Source organism: Boleophthalmus pectinirostris, unplaced genomic scaffold, assembly GCF_026225935.1.
Source record: "Boleophthalmus pectinirostris isolate CB_2022bp ecotype Guang Dong unplaced genomic scaffold, ASM2622593v1 HiC_scaffold_1, whole genome shotgun sequence".
In the NCBI taxonomy this organism is placed as follows: Eukaryota; Metazoa; Chordata; class Actinopteri; order Gobiiformes; family Gobiidae; genus Boleophthalmus; species Boleophthalmus pectinirostris.
Window position 1 is genome coordinate 4467063 of NW_026570970.1, and position 17846 is coordinate 4484908.

A 17846-nucleotide genomic window follows, 5' to 3' on the forward strand; every position below is an offset into this window, starting at 1 on the left:
TTAAAACCACCTGTAATTGAGTAAATGTAAGTTAGAGCTGTTTAAAGTCACACTGTGGAACATTCCAGGCAGAGCAAAAAGTTACACAGTGCATAAATCTCCTCAGTCTCACAATATTGGTTATATTAAGAAAATGCTGATTCTGCGATAACACAAGCTTCTCTGACGCGAATGTAGTGTTTTTAAAAAATAAAAAGGGTTTATTTGAGTCATAATTGAAATGTTTTTTGTGTCATTTTAAGTATACAGGGCAGCCGCGGCGTCTTAAAAGCCATAAAAAGATTTTAAAATTTCATGTTCCTAAATTAAGGCCTTAAAAAGTCTTAAATTATGTTGTCCAAGTCTTAATTTTTTCACAAAAGTCTTAAATATCATTAGCCTATTTTTTTTTTATAAACTCAACCAGGCTGCAGTGTGATGTTAAACGGAGGGGAAAACAACCCCAAAACAACAACAACAACAACATGAAGCTGAAGTTTGCCTAATAAAAGTACACAAATGCATCTGTGTTTGTCACAATGTGCGTTTGGTTCGGGAAATGTGCAGAGGCTGAATCCCACTCCAAAACCAGGAAGAGAATAGTTAGGAACTTGGAAAAAACAGGTTTAAAAATCTGACCCACTTTTCTGTAAAGTGCCGGTGGAGGTTCTTTTTAAGAAGGGGTTCTCAAACCGTGGCTGAGGGTCCAAAAAAAAAGAGGCGCAGAGTGTTTCAGTGCAGTACAGTTTGTTTGGCTTTGTAGTCGGTAGATCATTCCACAAAATGAAAACCAACATGGGCCAGTTGTTGAGGACTTTGTAAAATAGTGCGAAGAGTCGTATCTACACCGAAATGTATCCAAAACGAAGGATATGATTAATGATTTTCGAAAGCGAGCGCCTCAGTGTGACGTCACAGAGGCTACGTTCAGACTGCAGGGCTTAACGCTCAATTCCGATGTTTTTGTGAAATCCGATGTTTTTGCGAGGTCGTTCACATTTACAGTTAAATGTGACTTGTATGTGTCTCCAGTGTGAACATTAAACGGCCCAAAAGTGTCCCACATGTGCACTGGAGACACGACGACGTCAACCGCTGCGAGCGTACTCTGTGTTTACAGAAGTTGTCCAAACATGGACGCAGCATCGAGCACCTGGAGATTTTAAAGTTCCTCTCGTACCGGAGCCAGAAGGAGAAGGACGAGGTTTTTGGTCGTGGCGGTTTGTGGTTCAGTCCGTTGAAAGGAACGTGTGGATGTGGAGACGGAGCCAAGAGTGGTGAGTGGTGATGTGCTTCACTTCAGTGACACGGAGTTCATTAACAATTTTCGCCAACTTCAGCGCAGAATAGTGATGTTTGTGTCTTGTTGATAACGTGTAGGTGGATGAATGCACTTTGACCGTTCAGACTGAAGTCGCATGTCAAAAGATCAGATATGTATCAGTTTCAGGAGCACATATCCAAGTGTCCTGGGTCACATTTGAAAAAATCGGATCTGTGTCGTTCAGACTGTCATTAAAAGATCAGATACAGGTCACATAGGGGCCAAAAATCGGATTTGGATCACTTCAGGCTGCAGTCTGAACGCAGCCAGAGGTAAAGGGGCAGTCAGTTGAGTGTGTGGACTCATGTAAGTATCTTGGAACACTCATAGATTCAAAATTGAGTTTTGACGATAATTGTTCTGCTGTGGGTAAAAGAGGCCACCAGCGCCTTCATTGTCTGAGAAAGTTTTCCTTTTACCGTGTAGACAGAACCATGATGACACTGTTTTATAAAACATTTATGGAATCAGTTTTAAGGTTTTTGTTGGTCTCGTGGTTTGGGAACGTCTCTGCTAAAAACAAGAACTCCCTGAATCAGTCGGTTAAATGGACGAGTTCGGTGATTCTCCATCCTCAGAGCCGCCTGGACTCTCTGTACTCGAGACACTTACAGACAACGTCCCAGAGGATTTTAAAAGACGTGCAACATTCACTAAACTCGGAGTTTCAGCTGCTTCCTTCTGGTCTGAGGCTTTTAGTCCCAAGATCTAGAACGAATCAGTTTAAAAGGAGCTTCGTTCTGGCTGCTTTCGTACTTATGAATAAATTGTAATCTGTTTATCTAAGATTGTGTGTTTTTAACATATTTAATATTTATTGTGATTTTAGCCAAGCGTGATGGATGAATTTAACTCATTGTTTATGGAACAAACCGTTCTGCACTGCAGCTCTGTAACACTTCATTTTGTAATTGTGTTTTTATACGTTTTGTGGATGAATGAAATGTGAAAAATGTGGAACCTGCCTCTCAAATCTGCAAAGCAACTTTACCTACGGGTACGAACAAAGCGACCTAACCCATTTTGACTTGCTCATTTTATAAGTCGCTCACTTGCTGAAAAGTTGTGGGCGCCCATGTCCTAAATATAGTAGTTGGTCTGTCATTATTAGAATTAGATCTGTTTTTTTTCGACCGCATAATGAGTGCAATGTTGGTCTTAATTTTCATTTAAGTGGTCTTACAAAGGTCTTAAATTTGGTGTAGTCAAACCTGGGGATACGCTGGTATAGTAAAATATCACAACAAAGACTCTGAGTTTGGTAGTTGTGGAGTTGTGGCATGGCTGTTTTTTACCCTCATGCAAAAGTATCTTCATTCTTTATGGAAAATATCATTGAATTTTTTATTTTTTTTCAGTCATGGTTGCAGTTTCACCCACTACCACCATTCAAGAAATCCTCAACCTCTGCTATAGTTTTGATGAAATTGTGCGTATGTTTGTTTAATATATATATTGTGTGTGCGCTTGCAGATGCAGGGCGGTGTGAAGGTGGACAGTGAGTCTGATCAGAAGTTCATGGAGGGGACACTGTCTGATGACCACAGTCCCAACACAGAACCACAGAGCCCCATGGACGCAGACAAAGCCTCCATCTACAGGTAACAGACTCGACCTCGCCCCATTACAGATAAACTATAGAAGCAGCTCTTGACGTCTGATGCTGATAAGTTTATTTTTTCAAGGGAATCCATAAAAATATACCGTATTTTTCGGACTATAAGGCGCACTTAAAGTCTCAAATGTTCTCAAAAAATCAACAGTGCGCCTTATGTGTTAATTCTGGTTGCGTTTACTGGCCTGGAATCGATTTTATTTGGTAGACGGTGCTCAAAAATCTGTCAAAATGTTTTAGTACGACTTTGGTAAACTACGAAGCCGCACCGTTGGATGGATTGTCGGAGCATTACGACGAACATGGTTAGGAGCCTCGCAGAATAAAGGAGCGAGCTGTTATTTTTTCAGTTCAGTTTCAGTTCAGTTTAGTTTCTGTAAAATGTAAACAAATGCGTCAAAGCTGCATTAAACACATTATTACTCAATGTATATTTGAGTCGTCCTCATAGGAAATGAAAAACAAAGTTAAATAAATGATCCACCCACATTCACATTCATAATCCACATTCGCCAAGACGAGGCAACGCCGGGAGAATTACACCACGATCTGCCGATGGATCCTGGACGCCTGGACTAAGGATCAGTCTCAAGTGTCGTTCGTTTGTTTCACTTAATGCTCCTTATAATCGAGTGTTACTTATCAATCAATCAACAACTTTATTAATCCCAAAGGGTAATTCAGTTTGCACAGCTCTGGTTGCGCACAATCTATAAATAATAACAGAAAAAGAAAGACAGACACCGTACATACAAACCACAGTGCATCAGGGACACAGTAGCAAATTCACTTTCCATTTAAAATAGATGAGAAAATTCAACATTATTGATATTGCGCCTTATAATCCAAAGAATATGGTAAACGGTTCACAATTTGACTTTTTCGGGTCAAGATCAGTTTTTGGTTTTATTTTTCATGCTATTTCTTTGCCCGGAATGTTCCACAGTGAAACATTAAAACATTTTTCACTTACCATTGAAAAAAGAGCCATTCCACTTGCATTCTGTGAGCGAGGCACCTCTCCACACACTTGTGAGTCTCATTTATAAACTTGGAATTCTTATCTAAAGTTTACAAGACACAACTTCCACCAGACAAGATGAGATTTTAACATCATTTATAATAAATACATATTGTGATTCAGTTCTCAGTTTTAGCCTCATATTTAATGGTTTATGTTTAATATTTCTGCTGTCATTGTGGAACTTTTTTTTGGAACTACAGCTTCTCAAGAAATGTAACTTGCCAGCGCTTAAACTTTTTTGTCCAATCCAAATGTAAAAACATGGGGAAAATCTCACAAGATTTGCACGCATTGTAAACGAGACCCCGACCTGTGCATGACCTGGAGGCGTCACCACTGGAAAACGAGCAAAATAATAGGAGAGTTTCAGCTGACGTCATTGTTATTAAAAGCCCGCGTTGCTGCTGGGAAATATTTTGGTCGGAGGCAAGAAACACGGTAGCGTCAAACACAGTGCGTAACCTTGCGTATTTCTCCCCGATAATGGTAAATTCCTGCTGCATTATCGGATGCACGAATAGAAGCACGGAAGAAGGAAAATGTCTTTTTCGTATTCCGAGTGAAAAGAACTGCTAACGGTGAATTAAACGACTTTCAAACATTCGCAGAGCAAACGTAGAAGATCCTAACAAACCGTGGACTCCAACAAGTTCAACAACACATCGAGACTCTTGGAGGTTTTCATCTTTTCTGCTGTGAATGGCCCAGGAGTTTCCACCAAGTCATTGTGGATATCGCTGAAGTGAATATTTGTCCAGGTAGTTGGTGATTCTGACCAGAAATTTGGTTTGGTCCACCTTTTGTCGGGGTTGAAAAGGGTGATGTGGCGTCCGTCGATGCTTATGACCAATTTCTGGTCAAATGATCTTGGGTCCTCTGCCGTTAGAGTGGATAAATAACCGGGATCAATACTCTTTACGTGCTTTCTCGCTCTGTCCGTCATGTTGAATTAGTGTTTTTTGCCGCCGACCAAAATAATTCCCAACATGCAACGCACGCTTTTGTCAACAGTGAAACTCGCCTATATGATGGACATAAGCAGGTGACAGACCCTCCGCTGGAATATTTACACACTGCATCTTTAAGTTTAATATAATGTGAATAACAGCCACAGGTGTAGTTGAGCTCATGTCATAAACCACAACATGTTTGTAGCATGAAGTGACAAAAAAAGTTTGAAGGCACACTGCTTAATAATGCATTAGTTTTATGCAGTGTTTTTTCATCCACTTTTCAAAGAGCATTATTCATGTATTCTACACCTAGCGTGGTAAGAGACTATTGTAGCCACAGTTGCCCTGGGACAGACGGACGGAAGTGAGGCTGGCAATCTCCGACCACCACCAACCCTCACTCCACTTTCATACTTGGCAGTGTGGGTGACGCCGAAGGACACAACCACAGACTGTATAAAGAAGTGGACTAAGCCACTGTGACGTCACCCGCAGCGTTCGGCTCCAGTCAAACTCTCCCTGCGTTCGATTTTCTTCCGACTCCCACTTTTTTGACGGACAAAAAAAACTCACTAGGGTCATGTAGAGCAGGTTAAGATGAACATTTTAAGACCAAAATGACGAGGCTGGCAGCAGCAGTTACAGAGAGGGACCACAATATTTTAATATAAGTCAATGGGAGCCAGGGTCAGAAGCCGCATTAGAACTTCCTATTTCCAACTTGTACGTTAACTATGTCCATTTATATATACAGTTTATGGACATAACAGTTTTTGCCACTGGTGCCCCACTGTGCCACCTGATTTTCCCAGTGGTATTGACCAGGCCCGGGCCTTCTTAGCTCCCGAGATGTGACAAAATCAGGCTTTGATGAGGAGGTTTGCCCACGTTAGCATTTGTTGGATTCCGTTTTGATGCGAGTCCTTGTCCCCACAGACACCCTCTGTTCCCGCTGCTGGCCCTGCTGTTTGAGAAGTGCGAGCAGTCCACCATGAGCTCGGACTGCATCACGTCGGCCAGCTTTGACGTGGACATCGAGAACTTCGTGAGGAACCAGGAGAAGGAGGGCAAGCCCTTCTTCAGCGAGGACCCCGAGCTGGACAACCTGGTGAGAAGTTCTGCTGTGACCGCGTGACCGTCCTGAGGCATTTCACACCCACGCTCTAATGTAGCCCCTGACCCCACATCAGCTGAGTGCAGCGGATTCACAAACTTAAAAAATATAAATTTGTTTAAAATAAGTACTTTGAGGAGTATTTTTTCATACATACATGTTGACTTTTGACTTGTAATGGAGTATGTTTTTGTAATTCCACTATTCCATTCCATTATTGGGAAAGAACTAGTCCCAAACTTAAATTACTTGTTTATTTCAATCCGTGTGTCATTCATTTATTTGTTTTTCAATATAAAACGAAAAATAAGAAAACGAAAAACAACAGTTTTCTTCGTTATTTGTCTCCAAAATCAAAATGAAAAAACAGATAATGATTCGTTTTTTTTCAGTTTTCAATTTTGTGTTTAAATGAAGAATGGAAAAAACGGACAACGGACTGAACCAGGACAGAACCAGGACTAAAACAGGACAAAAACAGGACTAAAATGTTTTCAGTTCTGGTCTGGTTCCGGTCTCAGTCCCGGTCTGGTTCTTGTCTAGTCCCGGAACTGATTCAGTCCTTGTTTACTCCTGGTTCGGTCCTGGTTCAGACCTGGTTCAGACCTGGTTCAGTCCTGGTTCAGTCCTGGTTCAGACCTGGTTCAGACCTGGTTCAGTCCTGGTTCAGTCTGGTTCAGTCCTGGTTCAGTCCTGGTTCAGTCCTGGTTCAGACCTGGTTCAGACCTCGTTCAGACCTGGTTCAGTCCTGGTTCAGATGTGGTTCAGTCCTGGTTCAGTCCTGGTTTAGTCCTGGTTTAGTCCTGGTTCAGTCCTGGTTCAGTCCTGGTTCAGTCTGGTTCCATTCCTGGTTCAGTCCTGGTTCAGTCCTGGTTCAGTCCTGGTTCAATCCTGGTTCAGTCCTGGTTCAGTCCTGGTTCAGTCCTGGTTCAGACCTGGTTCAGACCTGGTTCAGACCTGGTTCAGTCCTGGTTCAGTCCTGGTTCAGACCTGGTTCAGACCTGGTTCAGACCTGGTTTAGTCCTGGTTCAGACCTGGTTCAGACCTGGTTCAGTCCTGGTTCAGTCCTGGTTCAGTCCTGGTTCAGTCCTGGTTTAGTCCTGGTTCAGACCTGGTTCAGTCCTGGTTTAGTCCTGGTTCAGTCCTGGTTCAGACCTGGTTCAGACCTGGTTCAGACCTGGTTCAGTCCTGGTTCAGTCCTGGTTTAGTCCTGGTTCAGACCTGGTTCAGTCCTGGTTCAGTCCTGGTTCAGACCTGGTTCAGACCTGGTTCAGACCTGGTTCAGACCTGGTTTAGTCCTGGTTTAGTCCTGGTTCAGACCTGGTTCAGTCCTGGTTCAGTCCTGGTTCAGACCTGGTTCAGACCTGGTTCAGACCTGGTTCAGACCTGGTTCAGTCCTGATTCACGTAAACGGGAAACGGTCGTTATCTGTTTTTTCCATTTTTCATTTAAACACAAAATCGAAAACTGAAAAAACAAATCATTATCTGTTTTTTTTCATTTTGGATTTGGAGACAAACAATGAAGAAAATTGTTGTTTTTTTGTTTTCTTATTTTTGGTTTTATATTGAAAAACGATTGAACGAATGATAGACAGATTTATTTCACTTTTATTTAACTGTCAGGAGAGTCCAACGTTTTATCAGGAGCCACATATCAAAACATGGACAAAGCAGAGTCTGGACTTTGTAGTCTTCTAGTAAATCTAGAAACGTCCCTCTTGTTTGTACCCTGAAGTTCACCCTGCCTGCTCTTGTGCTTCAGATGGTGAAGGCCATCCAGGTGCTGAGGATCCACCTGCTGGAGCTGGAGAAGGTCAGTGACTTGTGTAAAGACTTCTGCAGCCGCTACATCGCCTGTCTGAAGACCAAGATGAACAGTGAGACGCTGCTGAGCGGAGAGCCCGGCAGCCCCTACTCCCCTGTGCCCGGACAGGCCCAGGGCTTCTCCCCCACCAAGACCCCGGTACGACCCCCACAGAGGATGATCTATGTAACTTCAGGCAACGTTTGTAAAAGACTGAAGGAACACACAGAGTTCAGAACAAACAGCAATAATAATACAACAATATATGATTGAACTTACTGTATTTTCCGGGCTATTAGACGCGCTCTTAAGGGACGGGCATTCGATGAAATTTTCTTAATCGATCGTCGGAAGAATTAACGATCGATTATGGATTAATCATTAACGTTTTTATATTAAAATGATCATCATTATTATTACTATCTGCACTACTAATCTGCATAAATAAATTCAACTTTACGACATATAAACCGTAACGACTCTAGAGCCACATCAGCCCGTTTGACATTATAATGTGTTTAATTCAGTTTTGTTCAAATCTCACAGAAACGAAACTTAAAACCGCGTCGCTAATTTGCATAAACTAAGCGAAGATAAAACTACAGCTTTTGTGTCGCTGATGTGGTTCAATTTCTGTCAGATTAAAAACATGACTCAGGTGAATACAGGTTAGTGTGACTATATTTGCGTTTGTCAAAACCAGGACACCGTACAGGGGGAGGGGGGCGGGGCCTCGTCATCCACATTGAGCGACTCTCACCTGGAAAAACTTTTTCCCACTGGACACAGAAACATATGTGCTGCTTTATACACTGTGCACATGGACTCACACTTGTCCCGAACACAACGGAAAGCGTGGAATTTCTTGTACAAATCATCGTTAAATCCACATTTGTGCTTTGGTACGTTGCAGACTGACCCACTGTTTGTGTCTTGCTCCTTCTGATGCAGAGACACATGTACACACCTGTTTGGTCACACTACGCACAGCAACCTACAATTCAATTCAATTCAATTGAATCTTTATTAAGAACACATGATATCTGGTTCATAGTATAAAAAAAAAAAACAATAGTAAGAATAAAAAGTTAAATACAGTGCATGTTATAACGTATACAGACAAGAGCGCCAGTGTCTCCACAGCTTAGAGGTGAATCTGACAGAGCTCCTCACAGGACACACTAGAGCTTCAATGATTTGATTACTCAGATTCACGGCTCTACACATAAATGAATAAATACAACACCTGATTATGACAGCACAGGGTCTCACATCACAATTTACAAACAATTCACTGGCGCTACAGAACCTCGGCACTTTCTGTAATATTCTCAAAGAGTCGTTATACGCCACTGTCAAACTCTGCAAACTCTTTTTCTTATAGTTACGCCAAAGATGCGCAGTATACAAAGGTGAGCAAAAACATTTAAAAAGTGCAATTTTGACATCACTGGAGCACATAGAGAACTTACGGACAAGCATATTGGCCTGGCCATAAAGCTTACACTGCTGCCTGTACATGTCTCTATCATCTACATTCGGTTTGTCGATTAAAATGAACGTAATCAATGAAATTCTTAATGATCAATTATCGATTAATCGACTAATCATGCCCATCCCTAGTTCACACCAAAGCGTAAAAAAACGCCTTGACGTCTCTATTTGGACGCCTTGGCATTTGAGTTTAGACGCCCCGACGTGCATCTTTGACGCCGTCCGTTGCCCTGGAAACATGAGCCCGGTCCCACTCTTTTCCCGAAACAATGTCAGACCAGACTGATAGTGTTTTTATGACATAAAACATCAGCGGAGGAGATCGGGACGACGACTGGAGCGTATATATATTTGTACTCCGCTAATGACACTGGATCAGTCCCGGTCTAGTCCCGGTCTAGTCCCGGTCTAGTCCCGGTCTAGTCCCTGTTTAATCCCGGTCTAGTCCTGGTCCGGTCCTGGTCTAGTCCTGGTGTAGTCCTCGCGATCAGCTCTGTGATTGTGCCGTATATATTTATTCTCCGCTCATGGCTGTGACTCTCGCTCTGGTTCTCGGGTCGTTCTTCCTGATAATAACGTCGCTCCGTCACTGGATACTCGTCCCTGATTGGTTGACGCGCCGCACTGACGCCGAAGACGCACCGCAAAAACGCAGGACGCTCTAGTCGCACGTCCACAGAGACTTTACATAGAAACTGGACGCTTTGACGCCTTGGTGTGAACGGCCCTTTAAGCCTCCAAACCCATCAAAAAACGACCACGCGCCCCGCAATCCAGAGCGCCCCATACACGAATCCACTCGGGTGTCCCAGCACGACTACTGCTCAGTAAACTACAAAGCCGCACCACCCACAGAACACATAAATACACACGGAGCAGACAGCGACCGCACAGCGAAACACACCCACAGACACACTCATCACTCCACGCCGACGACCAACGGAAAGGAGGAACGAACCGAAAAAGCAAGCGCAATGTGCCACTTCTAGACACGACTGAACAACTGAGTCACTGCGAACACGCCGACAATCCGTTGGTCCCAGACACACCCTCCCTACACGCCACAACTGAACAAAGCCCAGAGTCACCGTGAACGAACAAACAAACAGAACCACTCACCCATCACACTGTTGGGTTTCCTTTAAACTCCCATGTGGTTTATTTGTGGAAAAAAAGTTCGAAAATAGATCATTTAATGACAGTGCGCTTTATAATCCAGAGCGACTAATAGCCCGGAAAATACGGTACAAGACATTTCTACTCTACACATTGCATCATATCATGTGCCAATAAGCCAGTGCTTCTCAATTATTTTCTGTCATGCCCCCCCTAGGACGAATAAAACATCTCGCGCCCCCCCGCGTGACTATAGATAGTATCATTTGTCTATAAAATTGTTATAAGTACACCTGTGCGTAACACTGCCACCTTATATGACGCCAACAACGCTCGCTGGTTTACTGAGTAGCAGTCACAAAGCGGGATGATGTCGGCAATATTCGGCACGTTTTCGCTGAAAAATCTCAAGCGGCTTATCAGAGTGAATCGGGGTGTAATGTATTTAAGTGACGCCTTAATTTATTGGGCTTCATGCTGTCCGCTGCCAACATTTTTAGACACAGTAAGCACACCGGTCTTTCCTCGTCTCCCACCGTAGTCACAGTGAAGCCAAGCGCTACATACGCTTCGTCATATTTCCTCGTCTTAGCTTTCGGGAGATTTTCGTTTGTCTCTTTAATCTCCGTCTCTCTCCACCTGTCTTCTCATCCCTGTTAAATATGTTTTCATGGTGTCACTTGAGGGTCTGCTACACTTCGTGTCTAACTTCATACTCAAACTCTGTGCTGTGTGCAAAGCGCGCATGCTCAGTGCAAACAAAACTCCTACACCACCGAGCGAATGCTCCCTGCGCACAACTTGCCAATGAGAGCGCCACTGCCCCTAATGTAGTGAAGTGCAATTGCACTTTATTCAAAGGCCCGTTCAGACCAAAGCGTCAAAGCGTCCACTTTCTATGTAAAGTCTATGTGGACGCGCGACTAGTGCGTCCTGCGTTTTTGCGGCGCGTTTTCGGCGTCAGCGCGGCGCGAATCTGGCGTCAGCGCGGCGCGTCTTCAGCGTTTTGGCGTCAGCGGCCAAGACGCGCGTCCAAGGCGTCAGCGTCAAGAAGTTGAAAATGCTGAACTTTTCGCGTCAGACGCACCGCGTCGACCAATCAGGGACGAGTATCCAGAGACGCAGCTACGTTATTATCAGGAAGAAAGACCCGAGAACCAGAACGAGAACCACAAACATGAGCGGAGAATAAATATATACGCCACAATCACCGAGCCGATCGCGAGGACTACACCAGGACCGGACCAGGACTAAACCAGGACTAGACCAGGACTAAACAAGGACTAGACCGAGACTAGACCGTGATTAGACCAGGACTAGACCGTGATTAAACCACGACTAGACCGGGATTAGACCAGGACGAGACCGGGACTGATCCAGTGTCATTAGCGGAGTATAAATATATATACGCCCCAGTCGTCGACCCGATCTCCTCCGTTGATGTTTTATGTCATAAAAACACTCTCTCAGTCTGGTCTGACATTGTTTCGGGAAAAGAGCGGGACCGGGCTCTTGTTTCCAGGGCAACGGACGCGCGTCAAGTATTTTTGTCCCGTTCGTCCACGGCGTCAAAGACGCGCGTCGGGGGCGTCTAAACTCAAATGCAAAGGCTCCAAATAGAGGCGTCAAGGCGTTTTTTGACGCTTTGGTGTGAACGGCCCTTAAGACAGTAAAAAAAAAATCTAAATAAAAAAATAAAAAAGCATGTTCGCCGAGGTCAAACGCGCCCCCTTGACGGGGGCGCCCCACTATTTGAGAAGCACTGCAATAAGCCAACCAATCACTGTCACTCTAACATCAATGAGACAATCCAGGAGTGTGGAGTGTCTTGCCAAAGGAAAAATAATATAATAATGTAAAATTGGCAACAACAATAGTGGGGATCTGACTGCCAACCTCTGGGTTGGTGACCGTCTTTTAAAACCAGCCCGTGGTAAATGTACATATCTCCCACAAAGGAAATGATTATGGGCTAGAGCATGGGTCAGCCTACAATAAAGCAAACATCCTGATTATTCTTGTGTGTCCCTCAGACGTCCAACTCTCTGGGGGCCCTCAGTCCTCAGGGACAGATCGTGGTCCCGGCCTCAGCGCTGCAGCAGGGCAACGTCACAGTGACAGCAGTCAACCCCACACAGGTGGTGGCAGGTGGGTCTCTTCTCCTAAACTCTACAGACTATACTCAGAAGGGTACTGTCTACAGCCTGTACTCTATAGTCTACAGCCTGTACTCTATAGTCTACAGCCTGTACTCCAGGGGTGCTCAATACGTCGATTGCCAAGGTGGTGTGGGTAGATCGCCGTGTCTCGTCTCAGACTCGCGTTTGGACTCGGTCTTGTCTCTCACTCGAGGTCTGACACTCAACAAGTGCGATCATATTTCATTCCGGCCGCTGCTGTTGGTAATAAACTTGTAGCGGGTGCAGGAGCGTGTGGGGCGTCTCAGTGCAGCCTGTGCGCTCATTTGAAACCCGCGGAGACTCTACGGCGCATCACAAACACACACGCTCCCTATGCACGGCTCGTCTGCGACAGCGTGTGTCCTCGTGTACCAGCGTGCATCACACAGGGCAGGTTCAACTTCCTAAACATCCTACCTGTCCATCTGCCTCACGTCAGCACGCCGCCCCTCACCTTTTCACGCTCTCGCTCCTTCCTGCGTACAGCGAACACAAGCCCCTCCCACAGTGCGGCTGATTAGAAGAACAAGACCAAACGTGAAGCAAAAACCAGTCTAAATTTGTGTTCCAGTGTTGGCACAAAGCAGGTCTACAGCATAAAGCGGATCTACAGAACAGACCTACTGCCACATTTGGCTGAAGTTTGTTTAACAAAAGTGACAAATGCATCTGTGTTTGTCACGATGTGCGTTTGGTTTGGTAAACGTGCAGAGGCTGGTAAATATCACTGCAAAACCAGAAAAGAATGCAACTCCAGTTTGGAACTTTAAAAAACAGGTTTAAAAATCTTCCTTCACTTTTTTCACAGTTTTGTGTAAAGTGCCAGAGGAAGTTCTCTTAAAGAAGAGGTTCTCAAACTGTGGGGGAGGGTCCAAAAAAGGGCCACAGAGTGTTTCAGTGAAGTTTGCTTGGCTTTGTATTAGGTAGATCATTTTGACTTGGTCATTTTGTAAGTAGCTCGCATGATGAAAAAGTGTGAGCACCCCTGGTCTATAGTCTACAACCTAATACTCTATAGTCTACAGCCTGTACTCTATAGTCTACAGCCTGTACTCTATAGTCTACAGCCTAATACTCTATAGTCTACAGCCTGTACTCTATAGTCTACAGCCTAATACTCTATAGTCTACAACCTAATACTCTATAGTCTACAACCTAATACTCTATAGTCTACAACCTAATACTCTATAGTCTACAGCCTGTACTCTATAGTCTACAGCCTGTACTCTATAGTCTACAGCCTGTACTCTATAGTCTACAGCCTGTACTCTATAGTCTACAGCCTGTACTCTATAGTCTACAGCCTGTACTCTATAGTCTACAGCCTGTACTCTATAGTCTACAGCCTGTACTCTATAGCAGGGATTTCCAGCCTGTAGATCAGGAGCAGTCAGTATCTCTCCACTCTCTTCCAAGTAGGCCACTAAAGAATTTCTGAATTGTATGTAATGCATGTAATAACTAACATCAGATTTATTTCCACTGTAAATGTGTCATTTTCATGTCTGACTAATAAATGGATAATGGTTTATGTTTAATAAGCATCTAACTGTACCCCATCTAAAGCTCGCCATAGCTCTTCTACATTTTTAATTTCTTGAACCCGCTAAAATGAGTAGCTCTCTGGCATTTTTGTTTCATGAAAGTATCTCGCCAGAGGAAAAAGGTTGTAGACCCCTTCTCTACTGTCCACACTCTCCAGCAGGAGAGTCAAACTCAAATTCACAGAGGCAAAAATTAAAAACTGGGACTAAGTCGTGGGCCAAACAAAATATTTATTGAAAAATCTCAATAACATCTGCATGTTTTCTCTTCTTTCGAGATATGTAATAAACCTTTTCTTATTAAAATAAATGTTTAATAATAGTTTTGCTTAAACATTGAATTCAGCATACAACAAGCATAATATAAAATGACAAAATTTTAAATAAATAATGTCTCTATAGCTGTAGCTGGTGGTTAATACATATTTGATATGATCTCGTGGGCCAAATTTGGCCCCTGGGCCTGAGTTTGACATGTCTGCTCTACAGCCTATACTCTATAGCCTACAGCCAGTGGTGTAGTGGGGATTTTTTTAAGTGGGGGTACACCCCCCCTTCACTATTCAGTACAAACAGAAAAGCGCCAGGTCATTTTTACTCAAAATGAAGCGGAATCATTTTATTTACATATTTATTAACACTGTTCGTAATCACCTACAGAACATAAATCATAGACTACAACACATTAACCAGGTCTAAACCAGGACTGAACCAGGTCTGAACCACATCTAAACCAGGTCTAAACCAGGACTAATCTTGGACTTGAGAGAGAGGGAGAACCCCAAGCCCGTGGAGCACGGTGTCCGCAAAGCACAATCGTGTGACGGCTGCTCTTGGCCCCACGGGATGCGGAGCTCTGCACCGGTCCTTTTGCCCACGGTCACCGATTGTCTACGCAGGCGCACCTTCGTGCCCGTCCAGACCTGGTTCAGTCCTGGTTCAGTCCTGGTTCGGTCCTGGTTCGGTCCTGGTTCGGTCCTGGTTCAGGTCACTATAGGACAGTAGTGCAGACATCATGAGCGTATGCAGTTTGTTTTCATTATTGCCAGTAGCTCCGGTTTGACATTTAAGTTGTAACTATTTCATATTTGTTATTTTTTTTATATCTCACGTCTGGAGAAGTGGGTGGACGGCGAACCCCTGCGTGCCACTCCCACTACACCCCTGCGTACAGCCTCTAGTCTACAGCCTCTCATCATGTCCTCTGTGTGCGTCTGTTTGTGTGTTTGTGTGTTTGCAGGAGGCACCGTGTACCAGCCCGTCACCGTGGTTACTCCTCAGGGTCAGGTGGTCACACAGGCCCTGTCCCCCGGAACCATACGCGTCCAAAACAATCAGGTAACTCACCGCACACACACACACGCTCACTGACAGAAACTCGGGGTGCCTCACGATTCCACACGAGTCCACACGATTCTACACGATATTATCACTTTTTCTTCGTTAAACCGCTATTTAATCCGGTGTCATTTGTGGATCTCAAACTTGACTCTGGTTGGTTTTCGTTTCCGTAGCTCCAGCTCCAGTTCCACCAGGACATGAACCTCTTCAATCACGACGACAGCTCCTCCAAGAACAAGCGCGGCGTCCTGCCCAAACACGCCACCAACGTCATGCGCTCGTGGCTCTTCCAGCACATCGGAGTGAGTATCCGGCACCTTGCTGGGGGTGCTCTGCTTGTATGTCTATGGTGGAATGTGCGGCGGTTACGATTAGGGACGTGACGATGTCCGAATCTCTCCGTGCGATACTTTCAAGGTGTGCAGCTCGCGGTACGATACTGATTACAATATTTTGTGGAGGTGAACAAAATAGTGAATATGCTGCTTTCACGTGGGGGGCTTCTGCATGTGTGTCTATGGTGGAATGTTCAGCAATTATAGTGGAGACACAACGTACACAATCCGTGTATCATTCTTTCAAAAATAAGCTAAAAATAAGAAAATATAATGGAAAGAAAATGAAGAAAATAGTTAAGTCAAGTAAAAAAAAATAAGAAAATGAAAAAAAATATATATATATATTTTCTTCAATATTTGTTTCCAAAACCAAAATGGAAAAAACAGATAATGTTTTATTTTTTCAGTTTTCAGTTTTGTGTTTAATTGAAAAATGGAAAAAAAGGGATAACGGCCGTTTCCCATTTACGTGACTTAAACTACGATGCCGGACTGAACCAGGACTCAGTTTTGGGAACAGGGCTGGGACCGGGACCGGGTCTGGGGCTTGGACCGGGACTGGGACCGAGTCTCAGACTGAGACTCTGACTGGGACAGAAACCAGGACCGGGACTGAGACTGAGACTCAGTCCGGGGCCGAGTCCGGGGCCGAGTCCGGGGCCGAGTCCGGGGCCGAGTCCGGGGCCGAGTCCGGGGCCGAGTCCGGGGCCGAGTCCGGGGCCGAGTCCGGGGCCGAGTCCGGGGCCGAGTCCGGGGTTAGACCGTATGTGAGGCAAAAGTCCAGCAAATACAAGTCCATTTTCTTTACCTAAACACAAAATCCATAACTGAAAAAGCGAAGTATGTTTTTTTGTTTGTTTTTTTTTGGTTTTGGAGACAAATAATGAAGAAAGTTTTCTTTTTTTTCTTTTTTTTAAAACAAATGAACAAATGACACACGGATTGTACGTATTAGTAAACACCATTTTCAGACGGTCTTAAAACATTTTGACAAAGCAAAAAATACTAAATGGTTTTAAACAGCATATTTTCAGTGACATCGCGCTGGGGGTGTTCTGCATGTGTCTCTATGGTGGAATGTTCATCAGTTGTTAGCCTCTATAAAATATCACAGTAAATAGAGATTTGGATTTTGTTGCGTCCCTGGAGCTGAGCCTGTGTGTGTCTGCAGCACCCTTACCCCACAGAGGACGAGAAGAAGCAGATCGCGTCCCAGACCAACCTGACGCTCCTGCAGGTCAACAACTGGTGAGCGCCCGTTTCCTCAAAGGTCAAAGGTCAAAGATCAGACTCGCCAAACTAAAGTGTGACTGGTGCAGGTTCATAAACGCACGGAGGCGGATCCTGCAGCCCATGTTAGACGCCAGCTCCTCCGAGACGCCCAAAACCAAGAAGAAGACTCCTCAGAACAGACCGCTGCAGCGCTTCTGGCCCGACTCCATCGCAGGAGGACCCACACAGCAGGTCACCATGCCAGACGGTACGAGCGCACGCGCACACACACACACACACTCACACTATCACTATCATCTGTAAATGTGGAGTAGTGTGTCTACTGTAAACTGAACTCTGAAAGGTCTCAGAGGTCGTCATGTGGACGTCCTTTTCAGTCTGGAGGTACTGAACTGAGACTAGAACTGTCCACAGTCCCGAGGTTGTTCAGGTCTGTCCAAATCCCTCGAGGAGGACTCAGGAGCTCTGCAACTTCAGATTCAGAATGATTTCCAAATGGCAGCTGAAATGACTCGATTTCAAAAACATTGTCCAGATGAACGACCTGTGAAACTGCTCTTCCACCTTGGAGCACTTCTGGATGAATGGAGGGACACACTGACTCGTTTACAAGCAAAAACTGCTCACAAACACAATTCTTGTAAATAAATATTTATTTTAAATAAACTTATTAAAATAATACATTTAAATAAAGCCATTGTATACATCGTATTTACAGTTTAAACAAAATCCTACATCACACACAGCACTTAAAGTTCAGTGACTCTGCTTTTCCACTCGAGCTG

The 17846-nt window shown here is 44.3% G+C and overlaps 1 protein-coding gene across 2 annotated transcripts in view; it reads left to right on the forward strand.

Annotated features, from left to right (window-relative positions):
- Positions 1 to 17846, forward strand: part of LOC110159955 (homeobox protein PKNOX1) — a 32451-nt gene that overhangs the window by 11825 nt on the left and 2780 nt on the right. For both annotated transcript variants that reach the window (XM_055152199.1, XM_055152198.1), the window contains 8 exons: positions 2777 to 2904; positions 5832 to 6003; positions 7774 to 7974; positions 12459 to 12573; positions 15390 to 15487; positions 15664 to 15792; positions 17000 to 17076; positions 17148 to 17308. In XM_055152199.1, coding sequence (XP_055008174.1) covers positions 2777 to 2904; positions 5832 to 6003; positions 7774 to 7974; positions 12459 to 12573; positions 15390 to 15487; positions 15664 to 15792; positions 17000 to 17076; positions 17148 to 17308 — 1081 coding nt within the window. The remainder of the gene's footprint in view (positions 1 to 2776; positions 2905 to 5831; positions 6004 to 7773; positions 7975 to 12458; positions 12574 to 15389; positions 15488 to 15663; positions 15793 to 16999; positions 17077 to 17147; positions 17309 to 17846) is intronic.